We start from the raw sequence: 27996 nt of genomic DNA, 5'->3' as shown, positions 1-27996 counted from the left end.
TATGAGCGAAGACTACTCAGAAAAAGAAGAAGAAAGTACTCTGTGGGACGAACTTCCATATTATACAGTAAGCAACATTTGTGTTTTGGCGGTTTTTAGCGGGGGGGGGGCGAGATATAAAGTTGACAAAAGTGGAAGTGCTGCGTAAAGTGGAGAATTAGCACTACCTAAGTAAAATGAATATTACTTTTTTTTATAGTTGATAGATGGAATTAGAGCCGACTTTTCGTGCTGGAGAATTTAGTGATACGGAAAACCGCGCGGAGGGGATCCCGAGCGGATTGCAAAAAAATTCAATTTGAAAAGCATGATGATACCAACGCGAGCGACGCGTAGCGTCGCGAGCGAAAAATTTTTGGAAAATGACGCTTTTTATACGAAAGTGACACTATTTTGCCACCCAAAGTGGTACCGAAAAAACATGCTGAGTTGCAACTCTAGAAACAGGGGATTCATTCAAAGTAAACCAGAAGTAACACTGATTTTATTTTGGGTAAATTGTATGTCTCATAAAGGTCGTATCCAGAAGGAAGAGGCTGTGCAGGATTTGGCCCCTTACCCTCACCAAATATTGACACGAGAAATGGTTGTGAAAATGAAGGTACAAAACAGTCAGAGGTATCTCAGCCTAGAGAAGAATCTCAATGGTGCTTAACAGCACTACCTATGTTTTGACTCATCATAGATTTCACTTTCGACAACATAAATCAAAATTTGAAGGAATGCTTCTTCAAAGGTTTGTTTACACTAGAGAGAAAATTCATTGTAACATCAAACCACCTGGGTAAATATACACCTATTCATATAATTTGGATAGGAAGACAGTGAATATATTACTTGATGCATTTTTTTGTAATTCTGAACTTTAGTAATCGCTTCTGGGGCAAATGCCAGTTTGAGGCATTAAAAGAGATGAAAATCAGTCTTGTTTTTCTGGTTCTTGTTTTGTCACAGTTGATACAGGGCTATTCTTAGGGTTGCTGACAACCAAGGAAAAACTAATTATGACACCCCTCTTCTCAGGCAGTGTTATGATTTTTTCAAAATCCTGGGGGGGGGGGGGGAGGGGAAGGCAGAGTAAGAGCCAATTTTGTCAAATCTAATGATAATTAGATTTAAAACTGAAAAATTGGCCATATAGTACCATAAAGGCAAAAATACCCACCTTGAACAAAGGAAAAGCACAATGTTGCATGATTGGGATTTCTTTTTTTGTATTAACAGTTCACTTAAAGGTCATAAGGAGTTGTTTAAGGCCCTGCTCAAAAGCTAATTTTGGTAAAAATTTAGGATTGTGGCCCCTGATAAGAAGACATGTTAGGAAAACAATTCTTACTTTAAAATATGTATAATGATCCTAGTTAATGTATTATCCAAGGGGAGAACCTTTGTCATCCAGTCTTTCCTCTTTTTTCCTTCTTTTTTCAACTTAAAAGAAAAAATTACAATTTTTGCCATGCTCTCAATGCAATGCATTAATCTTTTGAAATTGCTGCTATAAATTGTATTTATAGATAGTCTATCATTCATCCTATTCTTTGTTAATTCTGTTTTTTTTTTTTAATGATAGGTAAAAATTTAGAATTGTGGCACCTGATAAGGAAACATGTTAAGAAAGCAATTCTTACTTTAAAATATGTATAATGATCCTAGTTAACATATTATCCAAGGGGAGAACCTTTATCATCAAGTCTTTCCTCTAAAAATCCTTCCTTTTCCAGCTTAAAAGAAAAAGTTTCCAAAACCCATGCCATTGAGGTTCAATGCCTAAGTCTTTTGAAATTGCTGCTTTAAATTGCCACCAAATAAGTTGTTTTATAGATAGCGTTCATGCTGTTCTTTAGTGTTCCTATTTTGATTTTTGCCTTGCACCACTATTCATTAAAAAAAAAGTATTAAAAAGACTGGCATGAATGCTATCTATGAAACAACATATTTGGCAGTAATTTATAGCAGCAATTTCAAAAGACTTAGGCATTGAATCTCAGCAGCATGGGTTTTGGAAACTTTTCTATTAAGCTAGAAAAAGAAGGATTTTTAGAGGAAAAACTTGTTGATAAAGGTTCTCCCGTTGGATAATATAAGAACTAGGATCATTATACATATTTTAAAGTAAGAATTGTTTTCTTAACATGTCTCCTTATCAGGTGCCACAATTCTAAATTTTTACCTAATGATAGATAAAGTAGTCACTGCTGGCAAAAATACAAAATATTGCTATAAATATACATATACATACAGAGTATACAGAGCAAAATTTATTTGTGATGTACATGAAAGTTATATTTAGAATCAGAATGCAATTTTGGTTCTATATTTGCACACTAGGGTGGTGGGGGTATATACTCTATGTAAATGTATATTTATAGCAATACTTTGTTATCTATCATTAAAAAAAACGGGATTAATAATGACCAGGATGAGCACTATCAATAAATACAATTTATAGCAGCAATTTCAAAAGATTTATGCATTGCATTGACAGCATGGCAATAATTGTATTTTTTTTTTCTTTTAAGTTGGAAAAAGAAGGAAAAAAAGAGGAAAGACTTGATGATAAAGGTTCTCCACTTGGATAATATGTTAACTAGGATCAGTATACATGTTTAAAGTAAGAATTGTTTTCCTAACATGTCTCAGTATCAGGGGTCACAATTCCCAATTTTTACCCTAAATTTTTATGTTTCAATAGTTTTTAAGCACTTTTTTTTACTTTAATTAATTTAAAAAACTTTTTCCATAAAATAAGTTTTTCAAAGAAAGTAAAGAACTCCATTAAACAAAAAATGAGCAAAAATAAAATCAAATAATCTACCAAGCATGAAACTACCCCAAATCAACATCAATAAATAAATGAAACCCAAAACAAACAGAAATTACAATAAATTACCCATTCAAACTCAAAACAAGCAGAAATTAACATAAGTTGGTCACACAACCCCTATGCCTTCCCAAGGCCAGAACAAAATTTGCACTTTACTTAAATAATATAGATGTTTTTACTTTTATAACTTAAATAAATCAAATAATATTAACATTTTGATTACTAAATATCAGTATATATATATTAAACTGACAATGCACATTCACTTGTATTTTTTCAGTGAAGTGCAAATTTTGTTCTGGCCTTGGAAAGGCATAGGGGTTTGGTGACCAACTTATGTTAATTTCTGCTTGTTTTGAGTTTGACTTGGTTAATTATTGTAATTTCTGTTTGTTTTGGGTTTCATTTCTGATTTGGGGTAGTTTCAGGCTTGGTAGATTATTTGATTTTATTTTTGCTCATTTTTCATTTAATGGAGTTCTTAACTTTTCTTTGAAAAAGTTATTTTGTGGAAAAAGTTTTCTAAATTAATTTCTGTTCATTTTATATTGACACAGTCTTTTCAGAGAAAAAGAAAGTAATACTTTAAATCTTTTAGTGTTTTAAGACTTCATAGTTTGGCCTGCTATTTGTCTGCTGGAAAAAAATTTCAGCCATTCTCAACAACATAGACCTTTTTAAAAATATGTACACATATAGTAGTGTTTAATTTAGTGTCATACCTCCTCTAGATGACTTGAAACGGAAAACTTGATACCATTCGCAAAAAATTTACTTTCTTTGATAGCTTGGATACCCTTACGCTATTTTGATTTGGTTAAATTTTAAGAGCAGAAATGGGAGGGTTGGCGTGGCTGTGGAAGGGGGATTAGTTGCCTTCAAATCACTTTCAACTATTAAAAAGGGCATCAGCCCTTTCTATTTTCAATCAAATGAGCCCTTTTCGAAGTTCCCAAGACAACTCCTTCAATAAAAAGTGCCCTGGTCTAAACAACAACAACAACAAAAAATAATACATTATACCCACTTCGATCTTTACTATAAAAATGTCAAGCCTTCCAATCATTTTGACTATTAGAAAGGGCACTAGGCCTTTCGATTTCCAATCAAATAAGCCCTTTTGGAAACGGCAATGCTTTCTATAAACACCTTATATGCCCCCAGGGCATAAATTACAACCCTTACCCTAAGGTCTCTTAGGGTGGTTGTCATCCTTTAAGACCAAATTTCCAGGAATTTCAACTCTGTTAAATAACATTGCTAGCTCAAAATTTTGATTGGATGTGTTTGTGGGAAATGGTGGGCATGAGAGAGGTACTAGTTGCCTTCCAATCACTTTTGACTATTAAAAAGGGCACAAGCCACTCCAATTTCCAATTGAATGAGCACATTTTGAAGTTTCTACAACAACTTCTTTGATACAAAGTGCCCTGCTCTAAAGGAAGAAATTAATAATACATTGTTCCAACATTGTTCTTATATGCCCCCAGGGCATAACTTAAAACCCTGGCCTTGAGGGTTGTGGGGGAATGTCCTCCTCTTTAGTTAGTCCACATTTCTTGTCTTATTCTCGAGTGTCCCCGTTCTTTACTTAGGCAGCACAGTCCTGCTGCTTATGATTTATACAACAACTTTCTATATAAACCATATATGCCCCCAGGGCATAACTTACAACCCTTGCACTGAGAGCTCTGAGGGGGTTATCATCCTAAAAGACCTAATTTCCAGAACGTTCAACTACATTGAACAAAATGGATATCTAAAAATTTTGATTGGATGTGTTTTGGAAAATGGTGGGCGTGAGAGGGGTGTTAGTCGCTATCCAATCACTTTCAACTATTAAAAAAGGCACCAGCCCTTTCAATTTCCAATTGAATGAGCCCTTTTGAAGTTTCTATGACAATGCTTTCAATAAAAACTTTATATGCCCCAGGGCATAACTTACAAGCCTTGCCCTGAGGGCTGTGGGGGGAGGGGTTGTCATCATTAAAGACCTAATTTCCAAAATTTTTAACTATGTTGAATAAAATGGCTATCTAAAATTTTTGATTGGATGTGTTTGGGGAAATGGTGGGCGTGAGAGGGGGGTTAGTTGCCCTCAAATCACTTTCGACTATTAAAAAGGGTACTATCCCTTTGAATTTCAAATCAAATGAGCCCTTCTTCAATTTTCTATGACAAAGATTTCAATAAAAAACCTTATATGCCCCCAGGGCATAACTTATGATCCTTGCCCTGAGAGTTGTGGGGGAGTTTCATCCTCAAAAATATATTTTCTGTCTTTATATATACTATGCTGAACAAAATGACTATCTCAAAATTTTTATTTGATGTGTTTGGGGGAATGATGGGTGGGGGGGGGGAGGACTAGTTGCCCTCCAATCACTTTTGACTATTAAAAAGGGCACTAGTCCTTTGAATTTCCAATTGAATGAGCCTTTTTGAAGTTTCTATGACAACGCCTTCTTTAAAAACCTTATATGCCTCCAGGGTATAACTTAAAACCCTTGCCCTGAGGGCTCTGGGAGAGTATCCTCCTCAAAAACATATGTTATATCTGGAAATAAACTATGCCGAACAAAATGGCTATCTAAAAATTTTTGATTGGATGTGTTTGGGGAAATGATGGGCATGGGGGGGGGGTGCTATTTGCCCTCCAATCACTTTCGACTATTAAAAAGGGCACTAGCCCTTCAAATTTACACTCGAAAGAGCCTGTTTTGAAGTTTCTACAACAATGCCTTCTATAAAAACCTTATATGCCCCCAGGGCATAACTTAAAACCCTTGCCCTGAGGGTTGTGGGAGAGTGTCCTCCTCAAAAACATATTTGATTGGATGTGTTTGGGGGAATGATGGGCGGGGGGGGCTAGTTGCCCTCCAATCACTTTTGACTGTTAAGAAAGCCACTAGAACTCTCAATTTCCAATTGAATGAGCCCCTTTTGGAGTTTCTACGATGACCCCTTCCATGTGAAGTGTCCTGCTCTAAAGGAAAATAAATAATATATAGTACATTGTGCCAACATCGTTCTTATATACCCTCAGGGCATAACTTAAAACCCTTGCCCTGAGAGTTTAGGGGAAGTGTTCTCCTCAAAAACATATTTTTTATCTGGAAATCAACTATGCTGAACAAAATGATTATCTCCAAATTTTGATTGGATGTGTTTGGGGTAATGAGGGGTGTTGGGGGGGGGGACCTAGTTGCCCTCCAATTGCTTTCGAATATGAAAAAGGGCACTAGCCACTCCAATTTCCAATCGAATGAGCCCGTTTTGAAGTTTCTACAACAACTTCTTCAATACGAAGTGCCTGGGTATGGAGAAAAAACCAAAAACACATTGGGCCCAAATCGTTTTTTACTTAGGCAGCAATAGCGTGCTGCCTATGATATACATCATAATCTTAGAAACCATTGACAAGCTACCTTTTTTGTACCTCATTAAGGGCTCAATATGGAATTTGTCTCAGAAGCAATTATTGAATTTAAAACAAGTATAAAAAGGCATCAAGTGATATATTCACTTTCTACTTAGCTAAATTATGTGAATAATTATAAATATACAACCACCTGAGTCCTATACAAGCTCCTGCTCTACCCAAATTTTTTCAAAGCTTTATTATTTTTCTTCTTTTATGAAGTTCAAGCTTCCCTTAAATTTTTTCTTAACCTCTTCCCATCTCATTTGTGAACAACATACATTTCATTTGGTTTAAAATGAGTCATGAGAATGAAACTTTAATAAATGAAATTGGGACATCACTTTAGTAGTCCCACTCTACATAAGAAAACATTATAAAACTCTGAAAACTATTTTAAAATTTCTCAAATACATGCTTCGGCTATATTATTTCTGAATACACACAGTTTCACTTTCATCACCTCACTTAGTGAATTCTTCATTGGCCATATATTTTTGGTAAATATCTTGATTAACAGAATAGGCTATTCAGATGGATAAGAAGCAAACTTATCTTTACAATCAGAATCTCATCCTGAAACCGTATGTGACATTTGTTACGGTTTTGTTACTGTTGCAAATTCAGTTTTAACCTAACTTAATAACCTATCCTGTCTGACCTTACCCAAATATATAGCCCATATTATATATTTCCATTCCATTTATTGATTCTTGGTTTATTCACTGTCCATTCAATTTACAGGTAATTTGAATTTAACAAGATTGATGCTAACATAGGTACATAAGTTGTATCTAAAATAAGAGAAAAGGGTATCATCTTTGAGGGTCTGTAAAGGGGCTTAAAATTGAATTTGCAACAGAAACAAATGTCATATTTGGATTCATGATGAAATTCTAATTGTAAAGGTAAGTTTATTTCTTAGCTATCTGAATTCTCCGATAATCAAGATATTTACCACATTTTCTTCCAGCTGCTTTTTGTCATTATCATGGGCATAGCTTGGGGAGATGGGTGGGCACTGCCTACCCTATGACAATTGCCAATATCTTTGCCCTTAGAGATTATGGTATTGGAATGTTTCTGTACTTCATATAACCTTATTGCACCTTTGATTATGCCATATTAGTGTTGAGTTAAATTAATAGAAATTCTATTTATATTATTGTATTTATGGAAAGTTTTTGTGATAGATCTTCAGATTAAAAAAGTTTAGCAAATTACTGTAGAGTAAAGGGACCAATGATTTGACAGTGCAATTTTAGAACTACTGTTGAAATTTTCCTTCAAAACAGGATAACTCTGCTTAGTTGTGACATGGAGTGCCATCTCTTGAAGCTGTCATTATATGTTGATAATGCAAAACATGGACACTCTATCTAAAAGGCTACACCCAGATAAGAAAATAATATTCAATGCGATAAGTTTCCTATTTTCAGCACAAAATGAGTGCCCAACAATTTTTTAGCTATGTAATGTTCAAACTATCAGTGCTTGGTTATTTTATGACAAAAAAAGTTGGGATCAGCACCAATGCATCAAGATACACCTGACTTTCTCTCAAATGTAGCCATTTTGGATTTTTCTTTATAAAATTAAATTGAAACTGCAGAGGATATTATATGTATTTATGCATGTATTTCCAAAAAAAAACCATCAGGCCATAGAAAAAAAAACAGAACATAAACATAACAAAAACAAACAAAAACATAAATTAAAAAGAAAACGTACTTGAATCTTCACGAAAATATTCATAAGGAGATACATCTTTCATGATGTATCAGCCTTTCATCATCGTATTTAGCCAGATTTCTTAAAGTCATTTTAACTCGTGACCCTGCAATCCCTACGACCCATCTTCTTTATGCCAACACTAGCGAAAAACGCTCGTTTCTCAGATCCGTCGATTCCTTACAATTCCCCAAAAAATGAAAAATATCATCATCATCTTCCCACACATCGGACAAGGGACGGGGTTAACACTATACCCCTAAATTTCCTCTCCATTTCCCCAATATCAATCGACCCGCCCCTTAATTTCAAAATTCTTTTTATTTCTTCCCCTTTCAACCCAGACTTAATATAAACTTCTTCCCCCCATGTGTCCTTCACTGTACTATACAGACTCAGAGATCCTGATGCCTCCTTCCGAGCCTACCACTGCTGTATTCCTTGCTCATGTAACCTTTCTTTTACCTTATCAACCACTGTATCCAAATTTGATCCCTGGCGTTCATTCCAAAAATACAAATATCCTACTTCATCTAAAATTTTCTTAATTTCTTGCCACCCTACCTCTCTCTTATCCTCCAACAAACTAAAATACACTTGTTTTGCTAGCCTATTTTTACTTCTTAAAATTTGTATCCAAAACTTCACCATTCTGATTTACCTGTCTTTTCTTAACGTATTTAGTCCTATATCTCCCTCTAGAATAACACTGTGAGCGGATTTATGGGCCCTAAAAACTCTCTTAAAATAATTTCTTTGAATTCTCTTCAACTCCTCACTTTCTCTAAAGCCCCACATCTCAGACCCTTAATGCATAAATAGGAGGAGTTTAGTACTAAATAAATATTTATGCATTGCTAAATCCCTAATCTTTCCAACTTCACTTTTTAAAATTAAATTCATACACATATTTCCCTTTTGTACTCTATGCTTAACCTCTTGTGCATACTTACTATTCCCAAAAAACTTAACCCCTAAACACACGAATTCTTTTTTAATCTCTATAAAATCACCTTTAAATCTAAGTTCATCATCTTTCCTTAATTTTCCACATTTCCTAAAAACTGCAATTTCCCTTTTCTTCTTACTAATACACATTGAACAAATTTGGTTACCGTGGGCATCCCTGTTTTAAACCTATTCACGTCAAAATTCTCCGGGATACCTTACCTAGTATTCTAACAACTAGGCCTACTGAACTATATATTCCTACAATTAATCTAGAAAAATTTACTGGCAATCCAATCTCCAAAAGTTGCTTAACTAGCATAGCTCTGATCACATTATCAAAAGCCCCTCTTACGACCAGGAACGCTATGTAAATCCTACCCCCTCTTTTCATGATTCCTGTTCTAACTATACTATGTAAAATAAAAACCTGCTCTATTGTACCCCCTTCAATATGACGTAGATAATTTCGGAGACCACACTGCCTTTCCATGACGATAAAATAAAAGTTCAAAATAGGGATAAAATCCTTTTTAATAGACAGTTTATAATAAATATCATAATAAATACTAAATATTTTGGTCACATATGCAGTGACCTCATTAGTAGTAAAACTCTACATCAGTTTTACTACTGATGACGGTCACTGTATAAGTGACCGAAATATTTGGTATTTTTTTGTGAAATTTATTATACACTGTCTATTAAAAAGGATTTTATCCCTATTTTGAACTTTTATTTTATTGTACCCCCTTCTTTCCTAAACCGGACCTGCTCTTCTATTAATTTCCCTAATTCTTCGAGCCATTTTCTTAGCTGACTATCTACTATCTTACAAAAAATATTGCTAACTATTGGAGAAATCTGGATCAGTCAGTAATTTAAGAATTCTTTGCTTTTTTCTCTTTTATATAATGGTACAGCTATAGATGTTGTCCATTCGATTGGGCCTGCTGTACAATAAAAATATGTGGCTGAAAATGACAGTTAAAATGGGCATGCATACTTCTTTTGCATTTTTCTATACTTGTAGTGGAATTCCGTCTCTGTAGCATTTTCTTTAGCTGATTTCATAGCCTCCCATATCTCCTGTTCCGAAATTGGTGCTATCAATTTCGTGTCTCCTTCTATCAGGGGTCCAAAAGCTATAATTTCTGGTAAAATGTTTTGGAGATCTTCCATTCGGTTTCCGTTTACCGATTGTGTCCTGAGGGGCTGTTCCCACTGTTCAGGTTTCCAAAGAATATGTCTTGTGTGCCTCTCCCTTCAGTGACCTATGTACAGCTTTCCTGAATTGATGTGGATCTTTTTCCCTGAATCGTTTAATAAGTTTTTTTTCTTTCTTTGCTGCTTCGCATTGTTTTTTCTCTCTTACCATCTTCTTATACCGCTTTCTATTCTCTCTGTAAATTCTAGAATTATTCTCTATTCCGTGCGGTTGGGATGAGTGTAAATTCCTCAGGCTCTCTTGTACAATGAGTCAAAGATTCTCACACTCGTAATAAAAAGATGTTTTCGTTGATTTCTTCTTTTTCCGCAGTTCACATATCTGCCTCAGCGATTCTTCTAAATTACATACTGCTTCACTTACTTTTCCCACTTCAACTAACTCAATAATCTTCTCTGTTTCTTTCTCTAAATTTTTGTTTCCTACATTAACCTTAAATAAATCTTCATGATAAATATCTATTACTTTCTCTATTATTACATTTTTTCTTAGATCTAGCACACTTTTTTCCAAAACCTTTTCTATAACCCTATTTTTTCGTTAGTGATCTTCAACTCTCACCTCTAATATCAGTTACAAATGATCAGAGCCAACAATTTCCAAAGCTTCAAAATCTGCACAAAACAACACGAAACAACCATCAACTAAAATATTATCAATTAAACTTGGGTTCTTACCTGACAAACATTTAAACTCTCCTATCCCCGTATCCTTTCCAACCCTTCCATTAACCATTATCAAACCATGCTCCTCACAAAAATGTAAAAGCTTACTTCCCCAAGTGTTCTTTCTCCTTCCCTCGTCCTTTGTATGCCTTCCCCTTAAATTCTCAAAACTTTCTTCTTCTTGAATTAAAGATCTGCAAAATTAAAACCATCAGAAGATTCATGTTGTTATAAAAAATCGGCCGTGTACGCGTTATAATTCCCCATCAATATAAATCCCATGTGCGGGTACTTCAAACATATAGCAGCCAATTCCTTAGACAGAAGTTTCCGAGCATCTTCTTTTGAATATGAGCTAGACTGAGGTGGTAAATATACGGAATTTAACATAATATACATTACTGAGCACTTTTAACGAAGCATAATCCACACGAAATTTTCAGTTTTACTAGGTAGTCTTTTAACTGAAGCAAACGTTCTGTTTTTCACGAACACAGATAGCCCCCCGTATGTTCTACTACTTCTACTTTTTGTCCTGCTTGCTTTAAACTCTTTATATCCAACAATATTCAAACTTTCCTCTACACTTTTCCACGTCTGTACAATACGCAACACGTCAAAATCGTTTGTTTGTTTAATCCTTTCAAACTTTACACTTGCGACACCTTGAATATTCCAATGACCAACCAAAAAATATTTAAATTGTTTCCCATAGCCCGCGAGTTCCTATTTTTCACTGTTTTTTCTATCATTCTCCATTCTTGCTGCCTTACTTAGCTTTTGTTCTATACTACTATTGAGGCTTAGATCTTGTTTATTCGAGTTCTGATAGTCGTTATCTTCGCCCTCGCTCCCAAAAGCTGATCCAAATTCTGACACAACAGTCTCTATTGACAAGGATCTTTTTCTTATCTCTCCTGATTGAGACTGAAAACTGCTTGTTCTTTCCCTGTAAGTTTAGGAGCTCGTTTCCTCCGCTGGATTGTTTGCAGCCTCAATTTGGGTACCCCGATTATATGATCGAACAGTGCCAGTTTCTCTATTATACTCGTCAGTGGTTTCATTAACTATCAACTTCATTCCCTTCCACTTAGGTTTCAGGTTCTTGGTGTGTGCCTCTTAATGCATTGGTTTTAATTTGTTTCTAATCTCTCGTTCTGTAGGTGAATAATACCGAGTCACAAACACTCTTTCCTGTCCAAAAACTCTCCCGTTGCGCAAAATAATGTCTCTTTGATATGCGTTTGAAAACCGAATAAGTATAGGACGTGGTCCCAATTTTGATGGCAATCTGAAAACATCCTGTAAATCGTGAGGCCGGATATTACTTTGGGGAACCTTCATTATATATTAACAAAACTTTGTTCTAAGTGTTGAAAATTCTTGCCTGGTGTAGGGTGTAGGGAATACCAGATGGGAGATTTTGATGAATATTATTTCTAATAATAATTCAGATGAAAAAACTTTGAAAAAAGTTTTTTTTTTAAATTGTAATTTTACTTTCTGGAGCTAAATTTTTCTATCATCTGAGGAATTGCTGCTTGGCCTTATATCATGTTCATATTTTTAAGCATTGGACTTGGTTGATCACAATATCCTAATTCATTTATTACTGAATGACTTTTTGAAGTAATCACTCTCTTAGTAAATTTTATATATGTTTTCTTTCAAATAGGTTGCATGTTGTAAAATACAAAAATGTTTTCTCTGAACCTCTCCCTACTAAGTTTGGAATTCCTCAAGGAACCCCATTAGGATCACTCTTATATCTAGTAATAATTATTGAAATTGGTCTCAAATATGTTAATATGTAGATGGCTTGCCGATCCTTGAAGCATGTCATAGAAATTTCAAAAGTGACTCCCTCAAAATTCTCCCAATGTTTTGGATGAAGCCAAGAATTTACATATGAATGTAAATTCCATTAAGTCAATTATAATGACAATAAACTTCTTGAAATTCTTGAAATCCACTCCTATGTTCCTAGACCCTATCCCACTTTCTTTTGAATTATCAACCCCTTTCTTTTCCAAATGGCACTGTATAAATTTTGCCAGAAAAGGCCTTTAGCCCTTAAATATATCCAAAACTTATAGAAAAAAAATGAAATAAGGAATCTAGCTTTTGTTTAATGATACTACTTAATTTGGTCAGACAGTTAGAAGATGTATAAAAAGAGAAAGTTACAAGAATAAATGTGAGTAATAGGAAATAGTATTATATTGTATTGTATCAGATGAACAATCCATGGAAATTGTTCAAGGTTTCTATATTAATAATTAAAGTTTAGAAGCACATTTTAATTATTTTCTAAATAAAACTTTTCTTATTATTCACTTAAAGACTGTTTTGAAATGAAAATATCACTGACCCAAGCTACTACTACTACTACTAACAACTCATCGCAGCACCAAGCCGCCTGAGGCCAACACAGCTACGCACGCTCCTCCTCCACCCCAATCTATTCAAAGCCTCCCTTTTTACACCCGCCCACGAAGTTCCCATTTCCTTTAAATCTTTCTTTATGACGTCCTCCCAACCCAGACGGGGACGACCTGCTTTCCGTTTAGCCCTAGATGGTTGGCCGAAAAGAACAATCTTCGGCAATCTGTCATCCTTCATCCGAACAACATGCCCTAACCACCTCAACCTTTCTTTCATTATAGACCTAGAAAGCGGTATTGAACCACATTTTTCGTATAGCCTATTGTTTGAAATACGGTCAGTCAGCCGGGTACCCAGAACAATCCTTAAGCAATTTCTCTGGAAAACATCTAGCAAATCTTCATCCGCTTTTCGGAGCGTCCATGCTTCAGAGCCATATTTGACCACTGTCATCACTGTAGCTTCTAAGATTCTAATCTTGGTTTGCAGACTTATCTTCCTATTCTTCCAGACTTTTTTTAACTGTGACAAAACACCCTGAGCTTTGGCTATTCTAATTTTAACATCTTCACTGCTCCCACCATCTTTACTAATAATACTACCAAGGTAAGTGAAGCTGTCCACCCGATCAATCTTTTCATTACCCAACGACACCTTTTCATCCTTATTCCTTATTCCTAGCCTTAGTGACTTGGTCTTCCTAACATTAATTTTCAAACCAATACTAGCACCCTGAACTCGCAAAGCCTCTAAAACTTCATTCATTTTGCTCACACTTTCATCTAGGATGCTTAAATCATCAGCATAATCCAAGTCCAGGAGACTTTTTCCTCCCCATTTGATTCCGTGGTCTCCCATTGCCTTTCCTGTGCTCCTTAAAACAAAGTCCATCAAAATAATCCATATAAAGGGGGATAGAACACAATCCTGCTTAACTCCTGATTTAATACAAAACCAGCTGCTAACCTCATTTCCTACCTTAACCGCAGCAGTGTTATTCTCGTACATAGCACTAATCACTTTAATGTATTTGTCTGGTATACCATACAAGGATAAAACCTTTACTAAAGCTCCTCTATCAACAGAATCGAACGCTTGCTCATAATCTATAAAACTGAGGACCAAAGGTGTTTCAAAACTTAGGCACTTCTCAATTATTAACCTAAGAGTGAAAATTTGGTCAACACATCCTCTACCTTTTCTAAAACCGCACTGCTCTTCTCTTAAAACTTTGTCTACGGCATCTCTCAGTCTAAAAAGTATCATATTACTAAGCAATTTGCTACCTACAGAGACCAGACTAATGCCTCGATAATTACCACACTCACTTTTATCACCTTTCTTATAAAGTGGCTTAATTAAGGTTTTCCTAAAATCATTAGGTACTTCCCCTTTTTCAAAAATCATATTCATAATCTCCAATAACTTATTTCCAACCTCAGAGCCACCATATTTAAGAAACTCATTTACTACCCTATCAGCACCTGGAGCCTTATTATTCTTTAATCCTTTTAGTACTGTTTCTAATTCCTCCTCACAAAACAAATCTTCCTTCACATCAAAGGTATCACAAACTTTTTCATTTTCCTCTATATTTTTTCCTGCAACTCTATCACGGTTAAGCAAATTCTCAAAATGTTCGGCCCATCTCGCTTTAGCTTTTGTCTTATCGCTAATTGCCACCCCATTCCTATCTTTAACTGGGACAAGTCCGGATTGACTACTACCTCTCAATTTGTTAACGTTCCAGCACAATATTTTACTATTATGCCCCCCAGCTGCATCTTCTGAATCCTCGGCAATTTTATCCATGGCCTCCACTTCACACCTCCTTAATTCATATTTAAATGCTTTCTCCACTTTCTTTACATTTCTATTGTTTTCATGCGATCTATCACTCAGATAATTCTTGTACAAGTCCTTTCTCCTGTCTATTAAACTTAAAGCTTTTTCACTAATATTCTTAGCTGCAGTTCTAGCTTTCTTCCCTAATACACCTTCAGCAACTTCACAAATTATTTTTCTAAAATTATTTTAACCATCTTCCACATTATCAAATCTTAAACCCTCAAGTTTAGTATTCAACTGTTCCTGGAAAGTTTCTCTCAAATTCTCATCCAGGAGTCTACTAAAATCATAACTTCCCGGGAGGTAATTACCCTTCCGATATTTCAGCTTTAAATTAACCCTTGACACTACTAGATGGTGATCTTTACTTTTAACATCAATAACAGCACTCCTGTATACCCTAGTATCTTGTATTGATCCAACCAGTCTTCGATTTACTATAACATAATCAATAAGGTTTGCTGTCTTACCATCACGTGAATACCATGTTAGCTTATGAGCCATTTTATGACCAAACACCGTATTGGTTATAACTAGATTGTTATACCTACAAAATTGCAAAAGTCTGTATCCATTACTGTTTTCTTTTCCTACACCAAATTTACCTAAGCTGGGATACCATCTATCCTTATTTCTACCAACCTGGGCGTTAAAATCTCCCAGCAATAACATCATATTTCTACGTGGGACCGTGTCTTTTTGCTCCTGTAACTGTAAGTAGAATTCATCTGAGTCACTACTATCTCCATCAGTCGGTTTTACAGGGGCATATACTACTCTAACTGATACCTTGAACTTTCTAGTCATAAAATGAGCAATTAGTATTCTATTATTAATACCTTCCCAGCCTAAACAAGACTTAGCCGCTTCCTTATTCATCATGAGCCCTACTCCCTGTCTATGTAACCCATCCTTCCTGCCTGAGTAAACAAATTCTATATCACCTAATTTCATGCTTCCTACCCCTGGGATATGAGTTTCTGAAACTCCTAATAGATCTAGTTCGAATCGTCTGAATTCGTCAGTCAAAATGTCGATACGATAGTCATTTTTTAATGTCGTAACATTCCAAGTTCCAATTTTCATGTTCTTTAAATCATTGAAATTTTTTTCGCCTCAGGAAAAGCAATGATCCCGGATACCAGTGCAGGACGGAGATCACATATCTTCTCAAGTCTACACCGAAGTGCTTAAGCCGGCTTAGAACCGGACAGCAAGAAGTCCCTGGGACCTCCATGAATGGAGGCTTTGTGCAATCCTGGGCCCATCTTGGTCATAACATGGTTTTCAGCGCTTGGCGATGCTCTTCTATCAACCTCCCTATAATATTCAAGCCTCCCTATAATATTCACTTGGTGGTTTATTTTGAATTGGAGCTAAAGAATTTTTTAAACCTCTGGTGTCCTATAGTATTTACTTTTACATTTTTCATTCGTTTTTTCTTCTTTTTGGGCGTTGAGTTATCATAACAGGGTAAGATGGAGGTTAACACTGAGGCTGTTCATTAGAAATAAGAGAGGTCAGACCATTGTGAATTGATTTTTAACTTGTACCAATAGACTTAATTTTGATTAGTTTTTGTGTATTTTTTTTAAATATGTGATTTTGACTGTTTTTTTTAGTTCATTTTGTAGCGTTTATTTGTTTTGTTTTTTACTTTCCTTCCTTCTTGTTTATACCTAGTTTTTGTTTAATCATAAAATAAAGTATCTATCTGTCTTGGTATGAGAAAGGTCAATGGAGGAACACTAAGAAATTGATTGATATTTTAAGTTTTTGTTGTTTTTTCTTTTTTTTATTTCTTGACTCATCCCCCCTATGTAACTTAATCCCCATTTAAGCTAACCCTATGTAGCCCAATCCTGATTGATAAATTTGCCGTGGTTGGCCGCATTAAAAGGAAACATGCTAATAAAAGTAGTTTCATTTGATTTCTTATTTTATGTCCTTTTTAAAAATCAAATCTTAAACACTTTGTCCAAAGCCCTAGTTTTAACCTTTATCTTACCCTGCGATGATATCTGAACCCCCCCCCCCCCCTCCAGAAACACGAAAAGGAAATAATGGTATAAAATATTTTTGGGTAATTACAAAGATAGCTGGAGGCAATCTTTGGCAGTAATAAGACAATTGATGTAAAATCAAAAATTGGATTAAAAATATTCTAAATACTGCATGGAGTTGATAATATTTTTAGGGTTAGGAGCATTTGTGATTTTTATTATTTATACTTGGTTTTATTAATTTTTTTTGTATTCCATTTGTGTAAAAAAAAAAATTGATAATCCAACGGTTTTAGTCCTTTCATTCTAACAGTATACGATTAAACAGCCAAATACTTACCTCTTTTACAACCATATCTTTATTGAATCTTCACTCAATGGCTTAATTGGGGAGAGACGGTGTTTCCCCCTTCCCCCCAGTTTCGAAAATACCTTTTTTGGGAGATTCTATCATTAAAAACGACTTTTTTGTGTGTTTTCATTGGAAAAACAACAAATTTGTAGATATAGCTTTTCTATTCAGGAATAAGGTTGATATGCTTTTTTACCTTCCTAGGACAAGAGAAAAGATTATATAAGCTTTTTCTCTTTGCATAGCCTGTGCCTCTAGGCTATCTACTGAATATCACCTAGTTACCTTCCTCTATAAAAAAAACCATTAACCTTATTGTTTATAGATATCAAACTTATCTACTAAAAGTAGCCAATATGGCTGGGAAACTGACAACTGAAAGCTGAAAACATTTATTCCGCTTTTATGCAGATAATTACGATGGTTACAAGAACAGAGGCAAGTTTGTTCGTATTTTCTCACTTACTTATTATATTTTTTTTTTCTCCCCAGATATTTATTTCAGTCAATATTCCTACATCTATCTCTTGATATTAGCTGTATTTTCATGTTTCTTTGACTATACTTCGCAATCGCGAGAAATAGTAAATGTAGATGCACACAGGACCCCGCTCGTGGGATTTCCCTAGGGGTTCGAAAAACGAAAAGCTTGTACTTTTAAGTTATATTTTTTCATGTGTGGGGCTCTAGGTCTCTCTCAGCAGTGGGAGAATCCTGCCTCAGCCTGTGTATAGGTATTTATACAAATTGTAATTTGCAGGGTTCTTTTGACTGCCATTTAGAAGGAAGCAATGTACACCCTCAAATTAAATTAAAAAGCATTTTTTTTTTCAAATGAAATTAATCTGATATTAAAACCTAAAACAAAGAGAAGTTTTCTTTATGTGATGGGGACTTACCTCTTCTCAACCCTCTGCTCTTCACACTAAAGTTTTATAAAAAATTAAAAAGTTTTATAAAGTTTTCAGTAAAGCTTTACTGAAAGAATTTATGAGTACAACAAATGTAGTTATTGGATAGCCTAATTGTGAGTGTCTTATTTACTGATTGGGCCACAAATATTTGAATTGAAAATTTTGCTGTTGAAGCGAACTTGCATTAATAAGTTCTTCCATTTTTGACATGTTGTGAAATATGCTTTTTATCCAATTTTTACTGCCCCTGCGTCACAGAATTCGTTCTTGAAGTAATGAGTTATTTAAGAAACTATTTCAATCTTATAACCCATTCCAATTGTCATTCTGTTTGGTCAGTTGTTTTTAAATTTGAGGAAAGAATTCAGGCTTTTACATACAAAGAGAGGAAGGGTTGAGGAGGGGGCAGCCCCACTAATACACAAGGAATCATTTATGTTCTTTTTTATCCTAATGTAAATCTTGACTTGTATTTGAAAGAAACGTGTTTACTAGGCTAAATTTCATTTCTATTCATTTTATTAAGAGAGTACTATGGTTATTTATTCTTCCCAATGTTATATTTATATTCTTCCCAATGAAAGAAGGTAAGTTGGTGAATATAGAATCATATAAATATTCATTCAGCTCATCTAGGTCACCTGTCATATTAAGTGTAAAATATGTGTCCAAAACGTATTTTTGACCTTAGGTACCCTCTATTCACATAAAATAACCCGTTGGCCAACGCCTTAATAGATGGGGTTCAACGCTGTGAAATACGCCATGTATATACCTGCGATATATCGCCCGCCATTTTTGGTTCTGTGACTAGGAGGCTATGTAAATACGCTTACTTTTTAATGATATTAGAGTTTTCTCGTTCGAAATTGTTTTTGCCCCTGCTCGGGCTTGAGTTGCTTTTTTATGGGCCAGGATGCTGTACTTTCCTATGGCATAGTCTTTTTTGCTACTTAAAAAGGACATTAAATCTTTGAATTTTAATTTGAACCAACCCTTTTTCAATTATCAATGGCTGGAAGAAAAAAACTGAAGAAAAAACATGCATGCATGACTATCTTTCTTTGAAAACTAAAATACTCATATTTTGTAGACAGGGATTTTATATTTCTCATATCTATTAAATTTAATTGTCTGACCTTCGTCAAAATATCCTGCTCCTTGTTTCTACTAAAATTTAACTCCATTGTATAAAAAAAAATATATGCAAATTCATGTTTGTTGATAACTGTTAATGATCAACTTTCATTTAATTTTTTTTTTCATATTTATAATCAGCTTACTTACAGTACTTAGTTAGTTGACCAAGCTCCAAATGTGTACCAGAAAAATCTGGGGAAAAGCCGTGACAAATGTCAAATGATTTTCCCCAACCACGCATTGCACTCCCAGCCGAAGGCAGACAATCAGCAGATTGGTACCTGTGCTACGCAGACCATTGTTCTGCATGCGATAAAGTTAAGTTTAAAAAAGTTGTACTTACTTATTTAACTCTCATTTGGTAGGATTGGCTGGCTTGTGGCTGCTCCTTTTGATGGAGAAATATTTTTGGTGTACCTCCCTGTTTGTCGCAGTCCTCAGTAGTACTTGGAAGGGATGGGCTGAAAATTCTTCCCTCCAACTCTTGGGAAGTTGTTTTCTTGGGCGAGAGGCATTAATTCTTCCTTCAATGTTTTTTTTTGAGAAGTTCGGGTACAGTGGATATGTCCTAACGATCAAAGCTATTGGAATTGGATAGTTTGCATGATCTTTTGAGAGTCCAAGAAGACAGTTTGATACGCGATCCAGGTAAGTGATTCTAGCAAGCTTTTAAGGTGATTTAGCTTTGAAAGCTGCCAGTCGGTGGTTATCGTCAGGTTTTGCGGTCCATGTCTCCGCACCTTACGCTGGAACTGGAATCACTGAACATGGTTAATAAGTGTCTTCAGCCTAATGAACAGGTATTTATTTTACAAATAGAGGGGCAGTAACTTGAAGCATGCATAGGGAAGAGCCAGACATCTTTTTGTATCTTTTGAGGAGTCATTTGTGGATCACAGAACACTTACTAGATAAAGAAACTGATCGACTCACTCGATTTCCTTGCTCTGAATAGTGACTTTGGTGTGAGGCGGAATGTTTGTGAATGTCACATTCTCTAATTGCCTTGTTCTTTTTGCTGTTTATCTTCATTCCAAAGGAACTAGCTGCTTCGTCAGTAGTGTGTGCACTGACTTAGAGCTCTTCTGTTTTTCCATTCAGACGGTTGATGCCATCAACATTTGCACATATTCCCCTAACATCAACACATATTCCCCTAAAACTACTTTCGTCTCATTAAGGACAAGTGCTAGCACAGCCTTCAGGAATAGGCGAAACAGAGTCGTTGAGAGGAGGCAACCATCGAAAATGCTTTTAGCGTTTGAAAATTCTTCAATAAGATCTTCACTGGTCTGCAGACCTCCACTATCTATTATAACATCGATGGTATTAGAGGGAATTCATTAGAGAGCCAAGATTTACCAGAGAAAATCTCGTCAGATCAGGTCAAATGCTTTCTTGAAGTCGATGAACTATTGATGTATTTCTTTGTCAAATTCCAAATTCCACTTCAAAATTTTTTTATGAAAAAGATTTGATCGATGGTTAATCTATTCTGACGGAATCCTGCTGGCTACGCAGGTACTATATGTCTTGTGACATTTCTTATGCGATGTAAGAACGTTTTTGCGAGAGTTTTATCGGGTTGGCAAGTAAACGATATCTTTGCGTTTACTTTTGCATCCTTTATTTCCACATAGCTGATGCTGTTCTATGGAACAGATCGGCGACGGGATGAAATTCTACTTTGATCAAATTCCGCATGTATTTCGTCTGTTCCGGATGCTTAGTTGGCTTGAGAGATTTCAGTGTATCTTCTACCTCTGACTTCAGAAATCTTTGGGGAGATTCCTTCGTGTATTTTGTTTTTTGTGGGAACCTCTGAACTGCTTCACGGTTTTTGTGTTGACCGTGAGATTCAGCCTTTCCTGAAATTGCTACTATTTTTTGTATTCTTGTACCTCTTTTTTATGTGGTCTATCTTGTCTTCCCAAGGGTACGAGAATTACAGCTCCTATCTGCTGTTCGCTGATGCTGGGTAGATGTGTTTCCGTGATATCAATAAAATCCCGCTTGAACCTGATTGGTTTGCGGAGGAGAAGATCTTTCTATTTATAACAGATTTGTCGAAAGTTGTCTAGATGTGTTCCCAACGCTGTTAGCTCTCAATACTTGGGCTACCCCGAATGTAGTGATTTTCGTCCGTTTTCCTGGGCGGGGAACGCGGTAGGACTAGCTGTTGACTCCATTTGTTGCCTGGTCATTACTCATGAAGAGGAAAAGTTTCTTGGCTACTTTCGAAGAAACAGCATAGAACTTGTCTCTGTTTCTACCCAGGACCGTTGACCCCCTTAAATGTATCTTCCACTCTTCGCATTTCTCCTCATAGGGATGATCATCCTGCTTGGTATTTTTGACAGCATCAAGTCATTTTATCACATTTCTGGGAATGAGTTTTCTGTCTTCGAAACGTTTACATGCGTTGGTGGCCCCAGAAAGTTTCCTATTGGAAGAGCTCACCGCCTCCTCTTTCTGTATTGATCCGCTAAACAAGGTTGCACCGGCTATTCAAGAACATCTGGACACTCTGTCACCCCTTATCCGTGCTCTTTTATTTCATATTTGAGCGTATCTCCGTGTCTGAAGGATCCCCCCTTCCCACAACTCATTTCTCTGAAATCTTTCTTTGTGACATCTTTCCACCCCAACCGTGGACGACCAGCTTTCTCAACCTCTCTCTCATTGTCACGACATCTCAACCTTTATCTCATTGTAGCCCTAGAAAGCGCGATTGAACCACACTATTCGCACAGCCTACTGTTTGAAATACGGTCAGTCAGTCGAGTACCCAGAACATCCGTAGGCAATTTCTCTGGAAAATAGCAAATATCTTGCAAATCTTCATCCGCTTTTCGGAGCGTTCATGCTTTAGAATCATATTTGACCACTATCATTACTGTAGCTCCCAATATTCTTATCTTGGTTTGTAGACTTATCTTCCTGTTCTTCCGAAGTTTTTTCAACTGTAACAAAACACCCTGAGCCTTAGCTATTCTACTTTTCATATCTTCACTGCTCCCGCCGTCTTATCTAATAATATCACCAAGGTAAGTGAAGCTGTCCACCTGATTAATCTTTTCGTTACCCAACGTCCTACTTTCATCGTCACTTAGTCCTAGCCCTGGCGACTTAGTCTTTTTAATAATAATAATTTATAAACCTATTGTAGCACCCTGAACTCGCAAAACCTCTAAAAGTGCATTTGTTTTACTCACACTTTCATCTAGGATGCTTAAATCATCAGCATAATCTAAGCCCAGGAAAGTTTTCCCTCCCGATTTGATTCGGTGTTCTCCCATTGCCTTTCCTGTGCTCCTTAAGAAAAAGTCCATCAAAACGATCCATATAGATGGAAATAGAGCACAGCCGTGCTTAACTCCTGATTTAATACGAAACCAGGTACTAGCCTCATTTCCTACCTTAAATGCAGCAATGCTATTCTTGTACATGGCACTAATCACTTTAATGTGTCTGTCTGGTATACCATACAAGGATAATACCTTTGTTAAAGCTCTTCTATCAACAGAATGGAACGCTTGGTCATGTATATAAAACTGAGGACTGAAGGTGTTTGATAACTCAAGCACTTCTCAATTATCAACATAAGAAAGAAAATTCGGTCGATATATCCTCCACCCTTTCTAAAACCGTATTGTTCTTCTCTTACAACTTTGTCTACAGCATCTCTCAGTCTAAAAAGTATCATATTACTAAGTAATTTGCTCCCTACAGAGACCAGGCTAATTCCTCGATAATTACCACACTCACTCTTATCACCTTTCTTATACAGTGTTTTAATTCGGGGTTTCCTAAAATCGCTAGGTACTTCCCCTTTTTCAAAAATCATGTTCACAATCTTCAGTAACTTATTTCTAACCTCAGAGCCACAATATTTTAGAAAATCATTTACCACACCATCAGCACCTGGGGCCCTATTATTTTTTAATCCTTTTAGTACTGTCGTTAAGTCTTCCCAACAAAACAGATCTTTCACATCTAAGATATCACAAACTTTTTCATTTTCCTCTAGTTTTTTTACTGCAACTCTATCTCGGTTTAGCACATTCTCAAAATGTTCTGCCCATCTCTCTTTAACTCTTTCCTAATCCTAATTGTGGCCCCGTTTCTATCTTTAACTGGGACAAGTGTGAATTGATTACTCCCTCTCAATTTATTAACATGCCAGTGCAATATTTTACTATTATGCCGTCTATCTGCATCTCCCAGATCCTCGGCAATTTTATCCTGGCATCCACTTAACACCTCCTTAGTTCATATTTATTGCTTTCTTAGCTTTCTTTACATTCATCTTGTTTTCATATGATCTGTCACTCAGATAGTTCTTGTACAAGCCCCTTCTCCTCTCTATTAAACATAAAGCTTTTTCACTAATATGCCTTGCTGCGTTCCCAACTTTTTTCCCCAAGACACCATAAGCAACTTCAGAAATTATTTTCCCTAAAGTTTTCCATCCATCTTCTACGTCATCAAATTTTAAACTCTCTACTTTAGTATTCAACTGTTCCTGAAAATTTTCTCTCAAATTCTCATCCTGGAGTCTACCAACGTCATAACATCCCTGGAGGTAGTTACCCTTCCGAAATTTCAGCTTTGAATTAACCCTAGACACTACCCGATGGTGATGTTTACATTTATCATCAGTTACAGCACTCTGATATACCCTAGTATCTTGTACTAACCCTGTCAGTCTTCAGTTTTTAACAACATAATCAACAAGGTTTGCTGTCTTACCATCACGTGAATACCACGTTAACTTAAGGGCCATTTTACGACCAAATGCTGTATTGATTATAACTAGATTGTTTTACCTACAAAATTGTAGCAGTCTGTAGCGATTACTGTTTTCTTTTCCTACACCAAATTGACCTAGGCTACGATACCATCTATCCCTATTTCTGCCAACCTGGGTATTAAAATCTCATCATAAAAAGACTATATTTCTACCTGGGACCCTGTCTATTTGCTCCCGTAACTGTAAGTTAAATTCATCTGAGTCACTACTATCTCCGTCAGTCGGTTTTACAGCGGCATATATTACTATAATTGATACCCTGCTTTTTTAGTCATGAAATGAGCGATTAGTATTCTATTATTAATACCTACCCGGCCTAAACAAGACTTTGTAACTTCCTTATTTATCATGAGCCCCACTCCCTGTCTATGTACCCCATCCATCCTGCCTGAGTAAATAAATTCTATCTTGCCTATTTTCATGCTTCCTGTCCCTGGGATATGAGTTTCTGAAACTCCTAATAAGTCCAGTTCGAATCGTCTGAATTCGTTAGTCAAAATGTCGATATGATAGTTATTTTTTAACATGGTAATATTCCAAGTTCCGATTTTTATTTTCTTTAAATGATTTAAGTTATTTTGGTCTAAGGAAAAGCAATAATCCCGGATACTAGTGCAGGACGGGGAGCAACACATCTTCTTAAGTCTACACCAAAGTGCTTAAGCTGGCTTAGAACCGGCCAGCAACAAGTCCCTTAGACCTCCAGTATGAATGGAGGCTTGGTCAGTATTATCTCCAGTATGATCTTGGTCACAGCAGGGTTTTTAGCACTTGGCGATGTTCTTGTATCAACAAGAGTCGAAATCCTTCACAGACCATTTACCTCCGACTCATTATATATTCATAGCCACAAATATTATGCTACTACGGGGAGGCAGTCCATAGTAGATAAATTAGCTAGGAAAATTCACCCATAATCCTCCTGGATAGTTCCGGATGATCATTAGAAAAGAAATTGAAAGTTCTACTCACTTGTTTAAGTCACAGGAAATCATATAGCGTTGCCAATAGTAAAGCGCCATAAGGGCTCAAAATATTGATATAATTATTTATTTATTTATTTTTTAAGCTTCCTCGCCGAGTTTAGATCCAAAAGCTTAAAGAGCGTGCAGTGTAACTAAAAAATATATAGGGTATCATGCCAAAATAAACTAACTATCTACTTTAAGCGACAAGTTTTTTTTAATATTAATTAAATAACATGTAGCCTAACTAAAAAAAACATTTGGTATCCTGCCGAAATAAAAGAACTATCTGCTTTAAGGACCATATTTTTTGTTTGTTTGTTTTTAATGTAATTTAAAGAACATGTAGTCTAACTTATAAAAAATATTTGGTATTATGCCGTTCCAAAGAACTATCATTTTAATTCTCATTGCTATCATTTGCAATTTTGACACGTTATAGTTCTCGCTGTCGCTTATCTTCTAATCCCGTTGTTTTTCTTCTTCATTTTGCATTTTCATTACTTCAGACAATTTACCAATGCCCTTTTCTATAGCTGCCCTTATTGGTCTAGTCTTACATGATGATCCACGTTGTAGATATTTTAATTTTTAAGGTGATGGGACAAAAACTTCTTTTTCTTCCAACTAAATATCATTCATAACACTTATAAATTTTGTTTTTTGGGTCTTGTTTCATGGCTGATGGTCCAGGTTGTTGATTTTCACCCATTGTGAATTTAATGCCAATGCCCTTTGCTCTAGCTGCCCTTATTGGTCTTGTCTTACATGATCGTCCAGGTTGTAGAATTGTTAATTGTTCAGGTGGTGGGACAAAATTACTTTTTCTTCCAACGAATTATTATTTATAACACTTTCAAATTTTAATTTTTTGGGTCCACAGATATTGGATTATTGACACATCTCTGATTTGTAACACTGATTGTCTACTAAGCTTTAAACTTTTGGTTTTCTTTTTAAGGTTTTTGAATTGTTGTAATCCCTTGTTTAAATATATACAAATATTTTTGCAATTACTAGTTTTGTTTTTTATGCAATTTAGTGTCTTTTCATACTGAAGCCTTTCAGAGATATTTGATTATCGAATCAAGTGCGATTTCTAACAACGATTTCCACTAAGCTTCAAAATTTTGGTTTTCTCTTTTCAGGTTTTAGAATTGTTGTAATCCCTTGTCAAAATAAATACAAATATTTTTTCCATTACGAGTTTTTTGCTTTTATGCAATTTAGTATCTTTTCATACTGAGACCTTTCAAAGATATTTGATTATTGAATCAAGTCCGATTTCTAACAACGATTTCTACTAAGATTCAAACTTTTGGTTTTCTTTTTTAATGTTTTTGAATTGTTGTAATCCCTTGTCAAAATATATATAAATATTTTTTCAACCACCAGTTTTTTGCTCTTTAAGCAATTTAATGTAAACTTTTCCATGCATAAAAATCTTCAATTTTTCCACATAAATGTGACAAGTTTGACAACGTAATTGTAATACTGATGTATATAAAAATGACGTCACTCATATGAATATTTTTTTTCAAAATTAAGGTTCTTGACGAATTTTCCTCAAACTTCTGACCCATCTAGAATTTTTTTTTTTTTTTTTTTTTTTAGGCCTGAATGTCTCAGGATGCAATTTTTCCCGAAAAAATATGAATGAGAATCCATATAAAGAAGCCTGCCGCATGCCGAGTGCACGCAGATATCAAATATCTTTGAAGAGACTGCATTATGAAAAAAAATTTAATTGCGTAAAGAGCAAAAAACCGGTAATTGCAAAAATATTTGCATATATTTTAACAAGGGGTTTCAACAATTCAAAAGTTCTAAAAAAAAAAAAAAGTTTGAAGCTTAGTACCAAAAGTTTGAAGTGAAGAGCCTTGATTTTGGTTTGATGCAAATGACGTCATGTAGTAAAAATTGAAATGACATTATGCACGTAAAAATTACAATGACGTCATATATGTCATGCCATCAAAAATTACAACGAAGTAATGCACGTACAAAATTACAATGACGTTATATACGTCACGACATCATAAGACGTCATTCCTCTTATATAAGATACCTGAGTTTCCAAATGTAGTTAGTTATTTATCTAAAACAATGTCTAAAGGGTCACAGCTCACATTTACGTGCTTTTGTAATTTGAAAATGTATTTAAAATAAAATCAATATTTTTACAAAGAACTTTTACCTCTATAAAAGCTTGTAGACATAGTTATGTAAAATGCAGTAAATTTTGGAGGTTTTTCTAAAAAAAAATCTGATTTGTCAACCGAAACTAGAATAATTCCTGAAAATTTTAAATAAAATACTTTTACTTAACTGCAAACTGCAAAAATATTTATGGTGTCTGAGCAATATTTTTAGAATTTTTGTTCTAAATATATATATATATATATATTATATAATCTAACATGCTATATATATATATATATATATATATATATATATATATATATATATATATATATATATATATATATATATATATATATATATATATATATATATATATATATATATATAAAATATATATATATATATATATATATATATATATATATATATATATATATATATATATATATATATATATATATATATATATATATATATATATATATAACATGCTGACAGTCCTTCGATCTGGGGACGATCAAGTGGCTTTTTGTCAGTGGTTAAACATTGTGTTTGTTACAGAAAGCTCGTTGTCTCGGCTTAATTGAATAAACTGCTCTCCTTTGATGTCGACC

The 27996-nt window shown here is 35.0% G+C and overlaps 1 protein-coding gene across 2 annotated transcripts in view; it reads left to right on the top strand.

The window, feature by feature from the left end:
• Window positions 1-719: 719 nt before the first annotated feature.
• LOC148949815 (uncharacterized) overlaps window positions 720-27996 on the top strand; it is a 125032-nt gene continuing 97755 nt past the window's right edge. The window contains exons 1-2 of one of the 2 annotated variants that reach the window (XM_089093766.1): window positions 720-784; window positions 17731-17843. In XM_089093766.1, the coding sequence (XP_088949892.1) occupies window positions 17811-17843 (33 nt within the window). In that variant the 5' untranslated portion in view covers window positions 720-784; window positions 17731-17810. Of the gene's footprint in view, window positions 785-17730; window positions 17844-20006; window positions 20108-27996 lie in introns of those variants that run through there. The other variant, XM_089093767.1, reaches the window with a different exon arrangement.

This window comes from Artemia sp. Qi Xiang Cuo, chromosome 8 (assembly GCF_049724085.1).
Source record: "Artemia sp. Qi Xiang Cuo chromosome 8, ASM4972408v1, whole genome shotgun sequence".
In the NCBI taxonomy this organism is placed as follows: Eukaryota; Metazoa; Arthropoda; class Branchiopoda; order Anostraca; family Artemiidae; genus Artemia; species Artemia sp. Qi Xiang Cuo.
Note: the sequence above shows the minus strand (reverse complement) of the source record. Positions and strands in the feature narration are given on the sequence as shown.